General features: G+C 48.1%; 1 protein-coding gene across 7 annotated transcripts; it reads right to left on the reverse strand.

Annotated features, from left to right (window-relative positions):
- Positions 1 to 2798: 2798 nt before the first annotated feature.
- On the reverse strand, positions 2799 to 17801 carry ADCYAP1 (adenylate cyclase activating polypeptide 1). 7 transcript variants are annotated; one of them, XM_079984794.1, is made up of 7 exons: positions 16915 to 17796; positions 16562 to 16669; positions 11591 to 11728; positions 10819 to 10914; positions 8929 to 9063; positions 8235 to 8349; positions 4311 to 4416 (listed from the first exon to the last, which is right to left on the reverse strand). In XM_079984794.1, exons 2-7 carry the CDS (start codon positions 16660 to 16662, stop codon positions 4408 to 4410), a joined length of 594 nt encoding a protein of 197 aa, XP_079840920.1. In that variant the 5' UTR covers positions 16663 to 16669; positions 16915 to 17796; the 3' UTR covers positions 4311 to 4407. The 7 variants fall into 7 exon arrangements, with proteins under 7 accessions (XP_079840916.1, XP_079840921.1, XP_079840920.1 ...); XM_079984791.1 differs by lacking the exon at positions 4311 to 4416 and adding an exon at positions 6559 to 7179 and having other exon boundaries at positions 16915 to 17799; XM_079984790.1 differs by lacking the exon at positions 8235 to 8349 and having other exon boundaries at positions 2799 to 4416; positions 16915 to 17801.
- Between the last annotated feature and the right edge of the window lie 631 nt (positions 17802 to 18432).

Below are 18432 nucleotides of genomic sequence, written 5' to 3' on the forward strand. Positions count from 1 at the left end.
TGCTATGAGAGGAAAATGCAATGAAGATAATTAAATGTGCTAGATAAATAGCTGTTGGATACCACCTTTTAATCGGTGAATGCTGCTACATTTTTGCAACTTTCCTTCCAGGGAAAATTGTATATGTATAGAATTCTTATTTGCGATGTTTGAAAAATTCAGTGCATTTTTTTTTTTTTTTTTTAGTTTGCCTTAAGGAGCTGGACAACTTTCAATACCCTGGTGAACTACCTTGATGATTTCCATTTTATGGCCATGGCAGGGTGTGGTATGTTCTAGGTTAAAAACTTTAGAAGATAAGAAGAGACTGCTGGTTCAGGCTAATGACCCACCTAGTCCAGCATTCTCATAGTGGCCAACCAGATGCCTATGGGAAGCCTGAAAGCAAGATTTGAACACAACATCACTCTCCCCACTTGTGTCAGACCTGGCTTTCTAGTCCAAGCAACAGAGCATCCAATGTAACAACTGGCTGCAGAGAATTCAGGCCTCCCAGAAGAGAATGGTAAGGTGAGAAGAAGGTGGCATTCTGCAGCTTTTAATTGTTATGGGCATCCCATGGAAGGAAAGAGTTGGTGCTTTTCCCTTGTTGCTCTCAAGGTGTTTTATTTGTCAACAGGTTGCTGGAAAAGGAAGGAATGAGGGTGGGTTGTTATTTGTGGCCATAGTAGGGTGTTCCGGATCAGCCGTAAAGCAGCAAACACAAGGGCTAGAACACAACATGGCCTTAGCTAGTGGTTGACCATCTGATAGGGAGATAGGTCAGCATGGCATGACTTGGGACTGTCTCCTGCCAACTGTTTTTCAGTATGGTTGGATTCAGCTGTGCTGGGATGATTTGAGGCTATTGAAAAAACAAGTCCTGGTTTTGGAGCACATTGGTGGAGGCATATTTTATGATCAAATGCATTTATACCATGCATAGTTGGGAGGGGGTTGGCCCTAGTGACTTAAGCAGAGCTCAAAATGAAATGAATAGAAACCTACATTTGGCATTGTCCAGGATGGAGGGAAGTATATGTCTCACTATGAGAAGAACTGCACAGGACAGATGGGATCTATTGGGCTGATATCAGTCATGATATCTACCCACAAACATCACAACAACTTTATGGTTCCTCAGCATAATATTGTGTTAATGTGTCTGGTGGAAGGAAGCAAGGAAGAGTAGCTGGCATGGCTGTTGCCTTCAGGCACTAATAAGTTCCTTTGTGTGTGCCAGAAAAATCAGTGTATCATAGAAGTCCTCTTAGGATGCAAATCACTGTTCACTTAATATCCCCCTGCCAGGAGAAAAGATCTCCCAGCTATAAAGGAGCAGAAATAGACTGGATCATGACATACACACCAGCCCAGAGCAATCCATACAATCAGTGTTTTTGTTTGCTGTTAACTAGATGTTAACCTCATGAAATCTGCTCGTTGGAGGTCAGGTAATTGTCCCCTAATAGCCTAGCCTCTCACTGGCTTGAATGGAACTAACTCAAGTTCTGTAACTTTTCCTTCTGCACCAGTGGGTCTTGCTTCCAAGTATCACGGTGTTAAGGCACCTTTTCCAAGCTTAGGTTTTTACTGAAGTAGCACATCATCTTGGAGTGGGCCTGTTGCTCCTGCTGCTGCTGCTGTTTCTACAACTTCCTAGTTTTGCCATCTTGGAGTGGTTTGATTATTTCTGGTACTGAACAAAGAAGCATAGGAGGATTGTTTTTCTTTCTCTAATTTAAATGTGGAGGAGCTTTTTACACTCTAGCTAAGAACAGTTTCTAATCTGCTGGAATGATGGTAATCACAAGCATAACAAGGATCTGGAGTATTTCCAATTATTTCCCACACATTTAACTGAAGGCTTCCCCTTAGAATACCCTACTATGAATCCTTATGCTGTCAGTTCAACCTGGTTCCCAGGCAGCAGGCACCGTTCTCAAAGGAGCCCCTTAACTCTCCACACGCTGGTGGATGGGACTTGAAGCAACACTTTTTAGAGTAGTGGAGCCGTGTTTTTGACTGAGTGGTCCTACTGCTGTTGCTTTGTACCTGAGTACAAACAGGTGCAACTTGAAACTGGAGTGCTTAGAGCATTGATAGCATTGGAGAAATGGAATGTTTTAAAATGTATCTGAACGTTTTGTGTTTTTAGAACAGTCTTCCCCAGTCTGGTGCCCTCTAGATATTTTGTACTGTGTGACACATCAGCCCCAGCCAGAGGCTGCTGGGAGTTGTGTTCCAAAACATTTGGAGGACCACAAGTTAACCACCCATGCTTTAGTTTAGCACATCCTCTTTATTATAATAAAAAATGCACTACTGGGAATTCCTGGGCTGTCCATTACTGCTCATTCTTAACCATGTTTCTTAGGGCCCCACAAAATGTCCTTTTTATGGAGTATGCGTCATGCTTTTGTGTCCATGATGGTATCAGGGTGGTTAGATGCATTCCTGCTTTCCATGTTGTTTGTGCCTTCTAAGGTTTGGGGGCAGTATTTCTGCTTCGTTTCAGTGCATGTCCCATGGTTTCCTACTAAAATCCCATAACTTTTCATATCACAGACATTTGCAGGGCATGTGCCGCTTCTGTTGCACTATAGTGCAAGAGTGCTCCTCCAGATGGCGAGAATGCAGTAACACTCATGACAGAATAGCTAAGAAAGCAGCAGGATGTGCACACAGCCCAGTGTAAATCCACCACTCGTGCACTCTTATTGTGTTAATGACAAGTTGCAGAAAACACCCACAAAAAGAGACCAGTCTGGAGGGGCCTGTGGAAAGTCCTAAAGAAAGTACTAAAGAGACAGACCTGCTGAATTTGCTGGGGTTTATTTCACAGAAAACATGCATGGAATAGAGCTGCAGGCCTGATCACGGATTCGCCTCCAGGAGACAGTCTATGTTTACTCCAAAATAAATCCCATCACGTTTTTAATGAGATTTACTCCCCAGTTAGTAAGCCTGGTTTCAAAAGTGCAGCTCTTGAACACAATCCAGAAATACCCGTGTCTAATTCCTACAGAATTCAGTTGTACAAGAGGGCCCAGTGAAGAGCTGAACAGCATGATCCCATTTACTCCGAAGAAAGTCCCCTTGAGGTTTCCTCTGAGAAAGTGTGTAGGATCACACTGCACATACTATTAATTTCAACAACATTTAAACATGGATGGTAACGTTCTTCGGATAGTTGCCCCACATCTGTTCGACTTGACTTTCTAAAGCAGGTGTGGCTAAACTGTGACCCTCCAGATGTTGCTGGACTACAGTTTCCATCATTCCTGACCACGCTGGGTGGGGCTGATGGGGCAGGACCAGTCCAACAACATCTGGCAAGCCACAGGTTCCCCATTCCTGCTCTAAAGTCAGATAGCTGAGAGACTTAAACCATTGCTTCAAGAGCAGCTGCAACAAATTCATTGGAGTGTAAATAAGAGCTGGCTCTCAAAGCGATTGGAGGATCCCTATAATAAGTGGGAGAAAGTAAAGCTTTATTTCTTTTCTTAAAAAACCTGATTATTTTGAATGAGTTGGTTGGGATGGCTTTTGCTTTTGGTTCCTTCTCTCGATTGTGTCTGAAGTTGCAGTTCCAATAATTCCCTACTTGACTATATTGTAGAAGCATCAAATAAGAAAGGTGGGGGGAAGAAGAAACCCTACAGGTTAAAATAAAATGTTATAGATTTCATTAAAAATAAAATAATCAGAATCATAATTTAAGAGGTTATTTCCTGGTGGAAATCCATTTGCACTGTCTCCCCCAAACATTAGACGAAATGGCATTGTTTACAAAAATTTATTAATACAAACTTTACACACTTTGAAATAACAGTTCTCAAAGTCCTGTTGATGGAAACCACGGGTGTTTTACTTTTTGCTGTAGTGCTTTTTTGATACTCAAGTTGCTACACAGAAGGAAGAAAAAATATATAGATATAGATAGATATCTCCAAAATACTGACATCTAACCTCAGTGATCACTGGATTTCCAATTGGATCCATGGGATTTAAGGCTCTTGGCGACAAAGGATAGGTATCCTAGACAGGCGACCACGGGCTGTGTGGAGAAACGTTACGCTGGCAGACTGACTGAAACTGACTAGCCCAGTGGACTAGCAAGGCGAAGCTGAGCACGACTAGCACGTCAAAAGGGAGCCCCTAGAGGTCGCCGTCGCGTCATCGCACCAAACATGGGACACAAACACACAGCAAGAGGTCCTGCCCGTTGTCCTCGTCAAAGGAACAACTCGCGAGGCTTGGAGACTTAACACCAAAAGAAGGAAAGGGAAAGGGGGGGAAAGCGAAAAGAAAGAAATGCAAGCTGATGTGTTGCAGCATTGTAGGGCCACTAAATAGCCATCTGTGAACTCGTGGCGATTTAAAAGGCGAAGGGAAGGCACGAAAAGCTGCAAACGGCATCCTGCGTCACATGGCCTGAAGAGAATGCAAAATTCAAGTAAGATTGATCTCATACACACCACTCAGGCATCAGATCGAAGGCCCTCGACGGCTGCGCTACCGCTGGCTGCAGCCGTAGCCTGCCTGCGACCTGCATGCAAACTCCATTGGGTTTGCTGTGATGGATTACTCGGGGCCCGGATCAGACGGGGGGGGGGGGAGAGTCTGACGGGTGAGACGGGCGCCTTTTCTCTGCTCGACAGCTGAGTGGCTCGTAAAGCAAGACGAGGCGCTGGGCTCGAGGGGGCGCTGGCGTGCACCTCCGCCCCGGCTTTGCCCTTAGGAGACGCGTTCCATTCATTTCAACGGGGAGCTGGCTGCTAAACTGCCGTCGGGATCAGAGTGCCAATCTCTCAAGAGCTTCCAGATCTCCCCACCACCCGTTTTCAGTAGCTGAGGAGCTGGGAATCCTGCTGACGATTCTCACAGGCTAAAAATCCCCTTTACTCGGAAAAACAAGGGCCATTCATAACAGGGCTGTCGTTTCAGACACCAAGGATAATTCTACGTTAAAGTTACGGGGCGGGCACAGCAGAACTACAGGTGCGCTGCGCATTTTAAAGCAATCTCCTACCCCTTGAAACGGTCGCGGCTTCCCTCAAAGAATTCTGGGGACCGTAGTTTCTTAAGAGTGCCGAGTTGCTAGGAGAGACCCCTGTAATTCACCTCAAAGAGCTACAGTTATCAGAGCTCCCTGAGTAGAGGGGCTGATTGTTAAACCACTCTGGCAATCCTAGCTCTGTGAGGGGAATAGTGCGTCTCCTAACAAGGCTCAGCACCCTTAACAAACTACAGCTATCGGGATTCTCTGCGGGGTGCCAAGCTGCTTTCAATGTTCAGCGCAGCTATTTGTTGCGAGTGCTCTTTCATATACCCCATAATAACTAGAAGCAATGTCATCAACACAGAAAAAAAGGTTGCCTTCTCCCTTCTTCTATTTAATTTTTTGAAGCAAAGGAGACTGTCCTTAGTACGGTCATATTTGTCCTGCTTTTAACTTGACTAACTAGAGGTGTCCAATACAGGAGGAAGAATCACACGGAGTTGGAAACCTGGGCAGCTTTTTAACTTGGGAGATACGCTTTGCATCGAGGTTAGGTTTTCACCCCGTTGACTTCAGTTGAACAGTCAAGCAAAATCCCACTGCTAAAAAAAGAGATTTCTTTCCAGCACATGAATGAAAGGTGGCAACCTAAATGGATTTAGATCCAAGTCCTACAACTCAACAAGGAGATCTGGGATGGGGGCTCTAGAAATAAGGCGCCCACCCGTTTGGTCGAGTCTGAGCTGCGGGAGACCCAATTAATCCGAGGCCACCCTATGATTGAAGCTGATTGACACCCTGATCCTTTAAGGCGCATTGCAGCCGGCAGCCGACATCCCAAAAGGTACTCAGCTCGTTAAAGCAATGGTGCCGTCGAGACAGGACCCTGGGAAGAAAGACCTGGGTCCCTAAATACAGTAGGGCTGGTTTACCATCTGAAGGGGAGTGGGAGAGCCGCCAAGGCTATTCAACCCAGGGTAAAATGACCGTACTGCACCACTGTGTTAAGAGAACCCTCAAGAAATGTGTTTTCCATTGAAATGAACGGGACGTCCTTCTGGATAAGTCTGCTGACTTAAAAATGCCAAGTTCCCTTGATTTCAGTGGGAACAGAGAGAGGGGCGGGGTGTTGCTTGTTCTTTGAGCAGCTTCCGTTCATTCATACCTGTGACTGGCGCCGTGCGCAGGCGCATGTCAAATAAGTGTGAATGAACAGAAGGCAGGACAAAGACCATCAAGGAGAATGGACGGTTTGGAACTGCAACCTTCAGCCCCATTGAGTTCAACAGAACTAGATCGGCTTCGAACCACCCTATTTACATTTGGCAGTTAATTCTCTGGAGGAAAGAGGGGAAAAACAAGTCCCTTCTGAGTTGGGACTATTTCAATACCCACTGCACACAATCCAAGGGATTATTTCAATGCCCTCCACACACTTCACACACAAACACAAACGCACGCGCAGGCGCACACGCACTCACATTTCAAGGTCCCCGTCCCCACAGAAAGATACTTGATCAGGTCTTAGAAACTGAAGCGCAGAGGGAACACTACACATTCTAGCATGACCAAAGTTGATTGTATGAAATAAATTTTACTAAGCGGTTAAAGCCATAATGTAGAAAAATACATTTTAAACCTCCAAACTCAATAAATCAACAAGGAACCGAAAAGGAAAGGAAAAAGAAAGAAAAAAAACTTTTTCGTCATAGTGCATAATTCTTTAGTGGTGGAATATATAGAGATATATATAGATATAGGCGCTACAGCAGGGGGGGAGGGGCCTAAGACAGTCTGACAATTAAGAGCTTGCATCATAACAAAACCAAAAGTGCCTGAGGCGTTCACACGATATAATTGTTGGTTGTTGCTTTCGAGGGGAAAAAGAAACGAAAGTGGCCCCGATGGAAAACACAACATTTGCGAGAGAGGCCATCGAGGGCGGAGAAGCGAAAGTTCTATCAGGGAACCATGAACTTGGGGGGGGGGGGGGAGAGAGAGAGAGAGTGAAAGTGACTCCCACCGGGCGGGCGGGCGGGGCGGGGGGCGATTATCAAGAGAGAACGCTAGCCAATATATCACAAGATGAGAAGAAGGATGGACAGCACTGGAGAGTTACACGTGAATACTTTGCATCAAGATCCGATACCAAACAGCTCGTAGGCCGATGGATCTCTTTGAGGCGGGATCCACACCTGCAGCAGAATAGGTGGAAACGGAAGGTGGTAGAGTTGCTAAGTGGAATATACCATTTCAGATTACAGGTGCACTTTTTTAATTAAAAAAAATGCACCCTTTAATTATTTCTATATCTTATTAACTTCTGGCGTTGGGAATGGAGGAAAGGGACTGTACTAGAATCCTCCTTCCAGTTCTCTACTGGCAGGGCTCTTTCTTTCTTTCTTTCTTTCTTTCTGAAGTGCTATTGTCCACTTTGCCATCACGAGTTTCACCTCCGTCTGCTGCATGGATAGATCCGGCCTGATGGGGCAGGTTATCTTTAACTCCTAGAACCTAGTCTGTGCCAAGTCCAAAACCCAAAGGGATGGGGTAGGGGGGTCGTTTCTTCTCTATTCCGCCCTAGATCTGAACTCCGAACTTCCTAACGGATCGAACTTATTACTTCTGAGGCTACCTCAGGGTTGGATCCAGACTTTGGCGTTCTTAGAGTTGACGCATCGATCTATTCTGAGTATGGCTAAGTCTGGACCCTACATATGCACAGTGTGAGATATGTATATATTTATACACAGTGCATTGTGTATCTATATGTGTATACACACACCTGCATATGGGAAGAGGCCCCCTTCTTAGTCTGCTATCCCAGAAACCAGAAAAAAACAACTCTTCCAGTATTTCTCATTGGGGCGCAACTACAGTATTTATTTCGACAATTTGCATCCTGCTGAACTACAATCGTCTCTTAAACTACCGGACCCTGGTCCTCTCTGCTCACAAGCGCTAAGGCGGATCGACATGACCCTTCACCCCCTCTCCCCTCCTACAGGTAGGGAGAGGCGCTCCTTTGCCCCCCCCCCCATTGAGAGGAGTGGCCAGGAGAGAGGGGTTCTGGGGCGACGGGTGGCCGATGCACCTTAAACGGTCTTGCAGGCTCCGTTCTTCACTTGGTCTCAGAGCAGATCCAGATACATAGAAAAAAGGGCAGTCAGAGTAAAGCAGGGAAATGTCATTTCTAGCAAGGGGAGGGGGGGAGGAAGGACGTGTCAAAGGAGCCTGACAGGAGACTCACCGGGGCAAGGAACTGCGTCAGTAATTCTCCCAAATCAATAGCCTCATATTCCCCTTGTAGCAGGGCATCTTTGTCTATGTACAGTAGCAAATGGAGAATAGTAATTTCTTCAACCCTGTCATGGATAAAAATACTCTCCTTTTAATTTCCATTACAAAAATAGGAGCAATATTCAAAACAATGATTGTCTTCTCCACTTTTTTCTCTTCTTTTTTTTAAATATAAAAACATAAAACAGCTCAGGCGAATGTCCTCGGTCTCTTGTGCAAATGCTAACCACTGCAGCATCAATTGGTCCTCTCTAATTCCCTAGTCTATCGAGCTAGCTCTAGCAGGTCTATAGATTCTAATCTTAACATTTAGTTAGTTTAAGGATTGGTCCACAAAGTAGATCTGTGCGTTTTCTCTAGTGCTTATTCTTAAATATTATTTTGGTACAAAAGAAAAACAATATTATTATCAAAATATTCATTTAATGGCTTTACTTCATACATAAATACATGTTTAGATAACACAGGAGCTGTGATTGATCAGTCAGTTTGGAAATGACTTTTTATGGACGGGGGCGGGTTGGGGGGGGTCCTCTCTCGGATTTTTTTTCCCCGGGGGCTTTTGTATACACAGGAGCGATTGGTAAACTCATCGCTACAAATAGGCTACTCGGCGTCCTTTGTTTCTAACTCTTTGTTTATACCTTTTCCCCAGGACTGCTGCCAAGTATTTCTTGACAGCCATTTGTTTTCGGTAGCGGCTGTAGCTGTCTGTGAATATGCCGTCCGAGTGCCTTTTGGAAAGCGGTTCCGAGTCATCCTCCAGGCCGCTCGCTCCGCTGCAAGGAGTAGGGGAAAGAGAGGACGAGAGAAAAAGAAGGCAAAGCGAAACGTGGTTGCAAAATCGGAAACCGCCAACCCTGCCGCAGGAGCTACGTCTTTCGGAAGCAGAAAAGGGAAAGGGGTCGGGAAATTGCGCCCAAAATGCACAGGCAGGCCACCTTAACGCCCAGAAGGCTGGTCAGTTTCACTGCCAAGGGGCGTTTGCTGGATAGACTCAGTGTAGACTCTTATTGCGCATCATCTTGTTCATAAAAAAGAGGAAGGAGTCACTTTCTATTCTTCTTTATCTTCCATTGTATTGCTGTCTGCTGTGTGTGTGTGTGTGTGTGTGTTGGGGGGGGGTTTCCCAGCTTTCCCTTTTCTTTCCTACTCAGGCTTGCTCCACAGGCCAATGCCCCCCATGCCAAACAATAAGCCCCTCGCGATCTGCCCCGATTAACCTTCATCTTTTCAACAATTCGAAGCTTTTGTGTGTGTGTGTGTGTTTCCCCTTTTATATCATCCTCATTATCACCATCTTTTTTATCACAGTTATCCAAAAACATTTGGTCTAGGGAAGGATCTGGCGGTGGAGTGTGCAGGCACGGGGGTTTTGTTTTGTTTTGTTTCTTAAAAGATGGGGGTCGCTCCTTTCAAGCAGCGCGAGCAACACGTAGAGCAGGGGCCGGAGCAATAAAGGGCAGGTTCTTTCCCCGGCGCCAAGAAACAAAGGCTTTCTCTAACCACGCTGCGGAAGTTGAAGTGTGATCATAATACAAGTCGACAGTCGGGAGACAATCTCTTCCTGGCATGAATTATTCATCCTGAAATGGTGTAATCCATTTCCCCCTGGGCTTTATTAAAATGTTGCCTTCTGCCGATACACGCGCGGGCTGGCATCCGGCTAGGAGGGTTGATTTCAAAGCAGAGGTCGGGGACCGGGAGGGAGAAGGAGGGAGGGGCTGCTTTGTTTTTATTTCCCATTTTATTTCTTTTCCGCACGTTCTGTGGTCAGTCTGCGCCTGGATCTATGAAAATGATGCCCTCTTCCTCCCAAAGGAGCCTCGAGTATTTATTTAATCATCCCCAGCATGTTGGAGGGGGTCGGTCAGACTCTGCGGAGGAGCGAACTGTGCAACTGACAAGGTCTTTATCAGCTGAGCTTGTCGCCGCACCTTTTCATCCTGTCAGGCTGAATGGGGCGGGGAGGAAGGCCGGTTGTGTCACATTCGAGGGAGCGTGGAGGATTAGCAACCCTATTTAACAATATAGCCCAATCCTCTGAAGGTTGTAAACCGGGAGTTCAGCCCAGTTCTGTTTAATAATACTCTTTTCCACCCGTAGTTTGATCAACAGCCCAACTTAACGGCGATGACCCGATTGGCACCCACATTCCCTAAACGCGAAGACAGACTTGTTGGCATAGCTGTCAACATTTCCCTTCTTTTAAGGGAAATTCCCTTATTCCGAATAGGATTCCTCGCAAGAAAAGGGAAAAGTTGACAGCTATGCTTGTTGGTCTTCCACAAACCCTGGGACAGCTTGATCCAGAACTGTGAATCGAACTGTAATCCAGGTTTGCATGCATTTCTATCGTTTGTGCAGAGATGTCAGATCCGCTGAGCGCTACAAAATAACATGCCCAGTGCCATTTAATCCATTCTAACCCCATGGGATGGTCCATTAAGATTTATTCCTTAGATTCTACCCACCCCCTTACACACACACCCTCCCTCCCCCCACCCCCACCCAAACAAGGAAGACCGTCTTACCCCACCCGCTTGGCCATCAGAGAATGAAGGTACTTCCTCGCCGATAACTGGCCCAAGACTTTCCTGTAGGCTTTATTAAAGATCCCATCCGCATGCCTAGAAAGAAGAAACGAAGGGGGGAGGGAAGCGGTGGAGAGAGGGAGGGAGGAGGAGGGAGACACAGAGATCAAAATAAAACAGGCAACAAACCACGACCAGCAAGCTGATGGAGGAACCTAGTACTACCCAGAGCTCATCCTGCAGGGAAACCTCAGCAAGGGGGGGGGGGAATCTGGGGGTCGGCCTCTGCTTGGGTCCCCTAGGGATCTTGGGCCGCGCCTGCATGGGCAGCGGAGTCTCAAGCGCGCACGCGCTCCCCCCCCTCTCCCCCCCCCCCAGCTGGCAGCTGTCCGGGCAACTCGGGTCATTTTCTAGGACGGGGCGCGCGGCGCGCTGCTCAGAAACTGGCTTTTTTTTCCCGGAGAGAGGTACCGGTAAGTCGGATTGCTCGCCTCCTTCTTCCCCACCCCGTCTGTTCTCGGTCTGACGCGGAAACCTTGCAGAGGAGGATCCTCGGCTTGAGAAGGGTGCTTCTCCTCCTCACCCCCTTCCAAAGACAAAGCGGAGGAAGGCTGGGAAACCACCTCTCTTCCCACCCCACCCCCACTGGCCCGCCACACCCACCGCGCGGTCCATTGCGCAGCTGCTCCGGCGCAAGGGGCGCGTCCAGTCCAGGTCAGGGTGCCCAGGATGGCAGCCTGCACTGAACTCTATCTATCTGTGGCTTAATCACCTCTTTTCCGGTGGGTAATACAAGGTGTACACGTCGTCCAGCATGGAGGAAGGGTCGGCTATCCCGAGGGGCTCGCTGTCGAAGGCGTAGTCGGGCAGGGTGTTGCCGTCTTCGTTGTACGCTTCATCTTCCAGCCTGCTGTAGAGGGAGACAGGCGCCGCGCCTTGAGTGCGGGATCGCGGCGGGATCGCGGCGGGTGGGCACGTCGAGGGGGCGGCGGTGGGAGGAGGGAGAGGCGGCACTGGCTGGGACCATGAGGCACCCTCACCCCACTCAGATGCACCCATGGCGCCCGAGGCTTGCTCCCTTTCCCCCCACTTCGCTTCCCCTACGCTCGGTCTGCCCCCTTAGCCACGAGGAAGAAGACTGCCAGCCAGCTAAGGGAGCTCCCCCCCCCCAAAAAAAGGGAAAGAAAGAGCCCCACAGGCTGCTAAAACGAGAGGAGGGAGGAGGAGGGGCAGACATGTCTGCAGCCATTCCTCCTGCTCGCCAGCCGCCTGTTTTGTCCTTCTATTACACCTTCAATCCAGAGGTCCACGTCCAGTTCTCCGTTCCTAGGTCGCGTTCAAAGGACTTCGCGCATCTTTTCTCATTCAAGCCAAAGGCTTTTCGCGCTCCCAGTTGACCCAGTGGGACAAAGGGGGAGGGGATCTTGAACTCAAGGCCTCCCCACCCCGTTATCCTTTCTGCCTTTCTGCAAATCGGGTTCGTTTCGATTTTATTTCGGTGTCTCGGACAGTTCAGAGCCAATGGGAGTGGAGTGGATCAGAGCATGCATGGAGGCTGGGAGATTGGGTTGAAATCCTCGCTTGGCCATGTCACTTGTTGGGGGGAGACCTTGGGCACGTAGGGACGAATTAACCATTACATTGAGAGGGTTCAGGCCAGTGATGGGAACCTGTGGACCTCCGGATGCTAGCGGACTCCATCAACCCCAGTTAGGCTGGATGTCGAGACAACAACCGGAGAGTCTCCTGGGTTAGGCCCTCTGTTTCCCAGTTAAGCTCAATGGGCGACCTCGGACCCACCACTTTTTTGTAGCCTGGTCTTCCTCACAGGGTTGTTGTGAAATGAGAATCTATGTATGTAGGCATGAACTACATCACTCGTGACTTTGCCACAGCTATAGGGTTGAAGAGGGATTTCCCTTTAAAGAAATTAGTGTTCCGATATTTATCTATTTCTTTTCTCATTTTAATACATATTAATTTTAGATAATTCGTTTGATGCTTCTCTCCCTCGTCAACATACAGTTCCCTCCTATTAGCCTAAGATCCCTTGCACCCTTAATCCAGGCCTGTCGGCAACGCAGAATCTAACCAGGGAACGGTGTAAAAACGATTGGGAGATGAAATGATCTTTATACACCCAACACACGCCATTCACACGCAGTGTCTGGGAAGCAGGCCAGAATCAGCGTGTCAAAAATAAGCAATAGGGTTTTTATTATGGGTATATTTTTAATGCCTATATATTTTCTTCACATATTTGAAAGGGCTCTGGTAAGACACACTTTTACAATGCATAAGATTTAATCCCTCGCATCTCCTGGTAGGACTGGAAAAGCCTCTGTCTCGACCAGTTCTCCTCAACCTTGGGTCCCAGATCTTTCTGGATTACAACTCCCGTCATTCCTGACCATTGGCTAAACTGGCCGGGGCATGATGGGAGTTGTAGTCTATGGAGCTCCAAGACTGAAGAACATTCGAAATCCTAAACTGACTGCAATGCTGTGGCTCGGTTTAAGGCAGCTTCCTGTGGGCTGGGTTTTCTTGCCACCTCCTCCCAAGGCCTCAGGGTGTCCCTACTCCTGAGAAGTAGGAGGAGACCCCCTGGGGAGGAGACATCTCTAAAAACGCAGGAATGGAGCGGCTCTGGACTCGGGGCATGAGTTTGCGTTTCTCCCCTTTCTTCCTTCCTCTGCGCAAGCAGACACACGCTCTCCGCTCTCTTTTCTGCGTCTTACAACGGTTCCCCAACCCTCCCCGCTTCCCACCCAGCCTGATCTCCGTCGTGGTCTCCCTGCTGCCGGATTTAGGTCACTGCGCGTCTCTCCGGCAGCTATTTTCGTCTGCGGAGCTCTGGCAGGAGCTATCAATAATGGATGCTCCTCAAGTGTTTCGCGGCTGCTAATTCAGGCGCTTGAACGGAGCCAAGAGTGCCTCCCCCGCTACATCCACTGCGGGGGGGGGATAGGAGGGTCCCCCTCCCCGGGACTGACAGCTGCTCCCACTCCCCGCCACCCAGCCCCACCAACTCCCAGGTCTTGGCTGGCAAAGAGGGCTGAAAGACCTGGGGGAACCTGGGACAACAATCTTCCAAGAGGGTGGGGAGGCTGGTTCGTCTCAGGACAACCTCAGAGCCTGGGCAGGAGCGTCCTAGCGCGTTGGGCACTCTGTCGCCAGGACTGAGCCGCTTTCATTCTCAGTGCCTCCTCCCCCGGGGCAGGGAAAGCCTCGTGCTTCCCCAAGATTGGTGGCAGATCACAAGAATCCGCCCCTCCTCCTCCCAATTCTTCTGATCTAGAAACCAATAGGGGTCAGTAGCGTTCTTGGCTTCTGTCCCTCTTAAAGAGGAGGGGGGAAGGGAACGCTGGGGGAAAGCACCCTGTTGGTCTGGGCGCAGCAGCCTTCCCGAACTCAGCACCCTGACGGAAGTCCTCAGCACCTCTCCGCAAGCGGTCTCCGCTGGGCCACCTTGGAGGGATTTTCGAAAAAGCGCAATATTTGTCTTGCTGGCTCAAAAATCCCATCTTGCTCTGCCTTCTGTCCTCTAGAGTGGTTTGCCCTAAGCGTTTGGGAAGTTCACAAGCAGCCGTTCGTTACAGATCGGCTGCTCCTGATCAAGGAGGCTCCACTTTTAATAAGAGGAAATTTGGAACAAAGGGGTATAAAGTCGATACAACCAACTTAGGTTATGCGGAAGGAGCCTTGTGCCGTATTAAAGGTTATAGACTCCTGGTCGACTCAGGCTCCCTTTTGGGTAATTTTGGGAGCAACAAGGCAGCCAATCTCTACTACTCTATCTCTACTACCAACTGTCTGTCGATACTGCTAATGATAACAGGGAAATGCTCCCAGGTGGTGTTACAGGCTTGTCCTGCCATCCTAAAAGTAAAGTTGCTATCATCAATCCATAGTCTATACTCTACTATAAATCACTGTGGAGCTTATTGCCAAAGAAACGTGCTCAGGTTCCTGGTATGAGACAGTTGACTGAGGGATGCAGTTTAAACAGCCTAGATTAAAAAAACACATTTCCTGGGGCATGCATTTGGGTTTGGTAAGAATCCCAGTTGAATGGCATTTGGTGGAGCGATCTTAGCAGTCCATTCACATTTTCCTTTCAATAAAAGTTATACTTGCGGGAAATCAATTTAGTAACGCTCAATGCTACAGTGTTTCCATTTAGAAGACCCGCACCATCGAAGCTTTAAAATCTTACAGAGAAATCTGAAGATCGAAATGACAAACTGCGCCAGCCAATAGAATTTCACGGATGGGGCCAACCCTACACACTTCACGCGTATACATTAATGGTAGCTTCAGAATGGGCCACGGCGATTCACTTTAAGCTGCCTTCCCTAGATGCCCATCTTCCTTCTAAGCACGGCTGCTTAAGCAGCAGGCACCATTGAAATTAGCGGGGCCTCCGCCAGGTACATGCATTAGTCCTACCGAGTTCAACGATTCCAAGTACTATAGGATGTGATCGTATCAATGCATCATGTGTGGATTGAGTCGCCCATCATACATACCGTAACACTTCTGCTGTAATATATTACTCACTAGATGTAATTTCCTACCTGTGATCCGTACTGCCAGAAGCATAGCAGACACCGCAGAGTCCTTAGCTATAACCCAAAGCCTTCCTCTAACAATTTGCCTACAGGTTCAGTACCTGCCAGGCAAACGCAGCAGGTAATAGGCAGCCAAATTCGGGATTAGAAGTCTACATGTATACCTATGTCCTAGATAGAAACATACTTTCGTTGTGAGCCCAGGGATGCTCCTATGCACACAATCTAAAATCATAAAAGGGTTTGTTCCAGAATATATGTACATAGAATTGGGCTACAGGTACATTTATTTCGGAGTCAACGTTTTAGATATCAGAATGGCTGGTCTATCATAATCTGCCTGTATTTCTCAATGTTTGGCACTCTGGAAAGAAACTCCATATATCTCACAACTGTTGCAGATAAACACACATAAGCTTCACACACCCACACCCTGCTTCTAAACGCATAACTTGGAGTTAATAGCCCAAGGAAGATTTAGGATAGCAGCCTGGCATGTCAATGAGTGGCTTTATATTTCGGTTTATGCTTCAGACCCAACCCCATGGATTGGTGGTATAGCATTCATACCACAGAACAGAAAGCGAATGGGAACCCCAAGATAAGCATTGCTTATATTGGAGAAAGCGGAGGAGGGTGAAATGAAATTGTATACATTCCGGAGACAAATATATTGTAGGATATCGCGATTTCCTACCAGCATTTAATTAAGTAATTTTCAGGCGCGCGCACCAGCACGCACGCGCACTTTCTTTCACACGCAGAGAGAGACACACACACACACCAAACGCAACTTGCACAGTTGCACGGTAGTCAATTTCACTGCTGCGCTAAGGACAGCAGCCTGTGTTTCTAACCTGGAGGGTTCCTTAGAGCATCAGCTATCAATGTCTCTAAGCAAGTGACCTAACCCGGACTTGGAACCTTGAGCTGTGTGGGTTCCCCAAGGTTAGAGAATGAGGGAATTCTTGGGGAGTTTTCCTTCTTGGCAAGGAAAGGGCCAATTTGTCTCTAGCTGGAGGCTAGAAGGCTGAATCTGAGCTGGACAGCTCCCAGCGAAGCGTCTGGACCCGGTTAGCAGTGGCGAGAGAAGGGTGGGGGAAAGAAATCCCATGCAGTATAAGCCAAGCCCTGGCTCCCAGTCGGGTGGGGAGAGCCGGGCATTCACTCACCTCAGCGCGGGGTATTGGAGTCCAGCAGCAGGCGAGCAGTAGACGCTGCAGTGCATGATTATCCCATAGACCAGCAGGGCGAGAAGCGCTTTGTTACACATTGCCACTCTAGGAGGGTGGGAAAAGAGAAACCGCGGTCACAAGGGGCTCCTAGGGGGCTCCCTGTCCCCTTCCCCAGCTTTGTCCAGTAAAGAACCAGCTCTTGTCACCTTGAAGCTATCAGATGCTGGGGAACCCGCCTGTGGGACTTTTCACCAACCCAGGCACAACCTCTCCCACCCACCCGCCCCCCTCCCCCCCCCCCGCACTGCCATGCCCCTCTCCCCCGCCCCGATTCCGCTCATTCGCCTTACCATTCAACTCTGGAAACCAGGCGCAAGACTGGATCTGAATCAAGGAGGATTTCTCCCTTCTTCTTCTTCTTCTTGTTGTTGTTCTCCTCCTTCTCCCGCTCTCTTCCTTCCAGGAAGTTTTGGTGGGGATAGTTAATCCTCCTGAAGCATCGCCTCTCTCTCGGTTTCCCTCTGTGTCTCTTGCTTTCTTCCTCTGATGGGCAAAGAGGGAAACCGCAGAAAGGGAGGGGGCGTGGGACAGACAAGCAGATCGACTTGTTAGCTGCCTAGCTTGGGGGGGGGGGGTTGCTCAGCTCAAATTTTTTAAAAGTTGCAGGTGTAAAGTGGAGTCTGCCAGGCAGGCAAGAGACAAGGGGAGAGAGAGAGGGTGAGGAGAGGAAGAAGGGGAAATCCTTGCAGGAAGGAAGAGGGAAACAGAAAGGGAGAAAGTGGGAACTGGCTGCGTTATAGCAAATGCTACAGAGCGGTTCTTTCCCCCTTCCCTGAGCAGCTCCTGGCTTCAGCGTCGATTTGTCTCCTTTTGCTTCACTACCTCCTCCTTTCTTCTCCTTTCTTCCCCCTTCTGTGCCTTCCAAGCTGACCAGATTTGGCTGCTGGATGCTGACAGCCCCGGCTCCCACCTTAGCTACCAGATCTTTTGCACTCTCTTTGCTTTCTGTTCCCAGCTCTCTGTTGTAAACAGGGGGTCTCTCCCTCTCTTTCTCTCAATCTCTCTGCCTTGTTGCCTTGCCGGGTGTGTGGCTTGATTTGTTTCTCTGTTGATGTGGCGTTCGGATTTTTATTTGCCAATGACTTTTTTTTATTGTTGTTGTTGCAGTCACGTAATAATCGGTATCAGAAAAGACGTCACCACCCCAATTCCTCAAGGAACAGAACAATCCCAGCTTCAAGATGATGCGAGCAGGAGTCATAAGCTTCTCATAAGCACTTTAACTTACACCTCCCCCCCCGCCCCTTCCCAACCAAAACTCTCACTGAGGTGGCTAATTTTCAAATTTCACATTTCCCCTATATTTCAGAGACGGGTCATTCGATTGCATGTCTCTTGCAGAAAGTCTGTCCTTCACATATACAGTACTTTTTTCTCCTCTTCCTAAACGTCTTGCTTGGAAATAATCCCCACTGATTTCAATGGAAATTGCTTCCAAGTAAGTGGACTCCGGTCATTTTTCAAACAGAAGACTTGCTATTTGTTTACGAAGCCAAGAAATCTTGGGCATGTGCTTCTTTAACCAGTGCAATTAAATATTTCAATCTCTGTTTTTGTTGCCGTCGTCATTACATTACTATTAATTTCCCCTCCAAAGCTGTTTGAAGTCTTAGAGGATTCTCTATAATTTTCTAATTAGAGATGGCAATTGACAGTCGGGTGGATTGATTACCCGCTGGGCGAACAGTTGCTTTCCCACTGGAGCTGTCCAAACAGTGTGGTGTTGAATGGCTTTGGCAACTGCACAAAGAACTTGGAAGAATGTTGCCCCCAAGATTGCTCCATATTTACAGAGCTCCCATGCTGGC

The sequence above is a fragment of the Podarcis cretensis genome (assembly GCF_951804945.1).
Source record: "Podarcis cretensis genome assembly, chromosome: 7".
Lineage (NCBI taxonomy): Eukaryota > Metazoa > Chordata > Lepidosauria > Squamata > Lacertidae > Podarcis > Podarcis cretensis.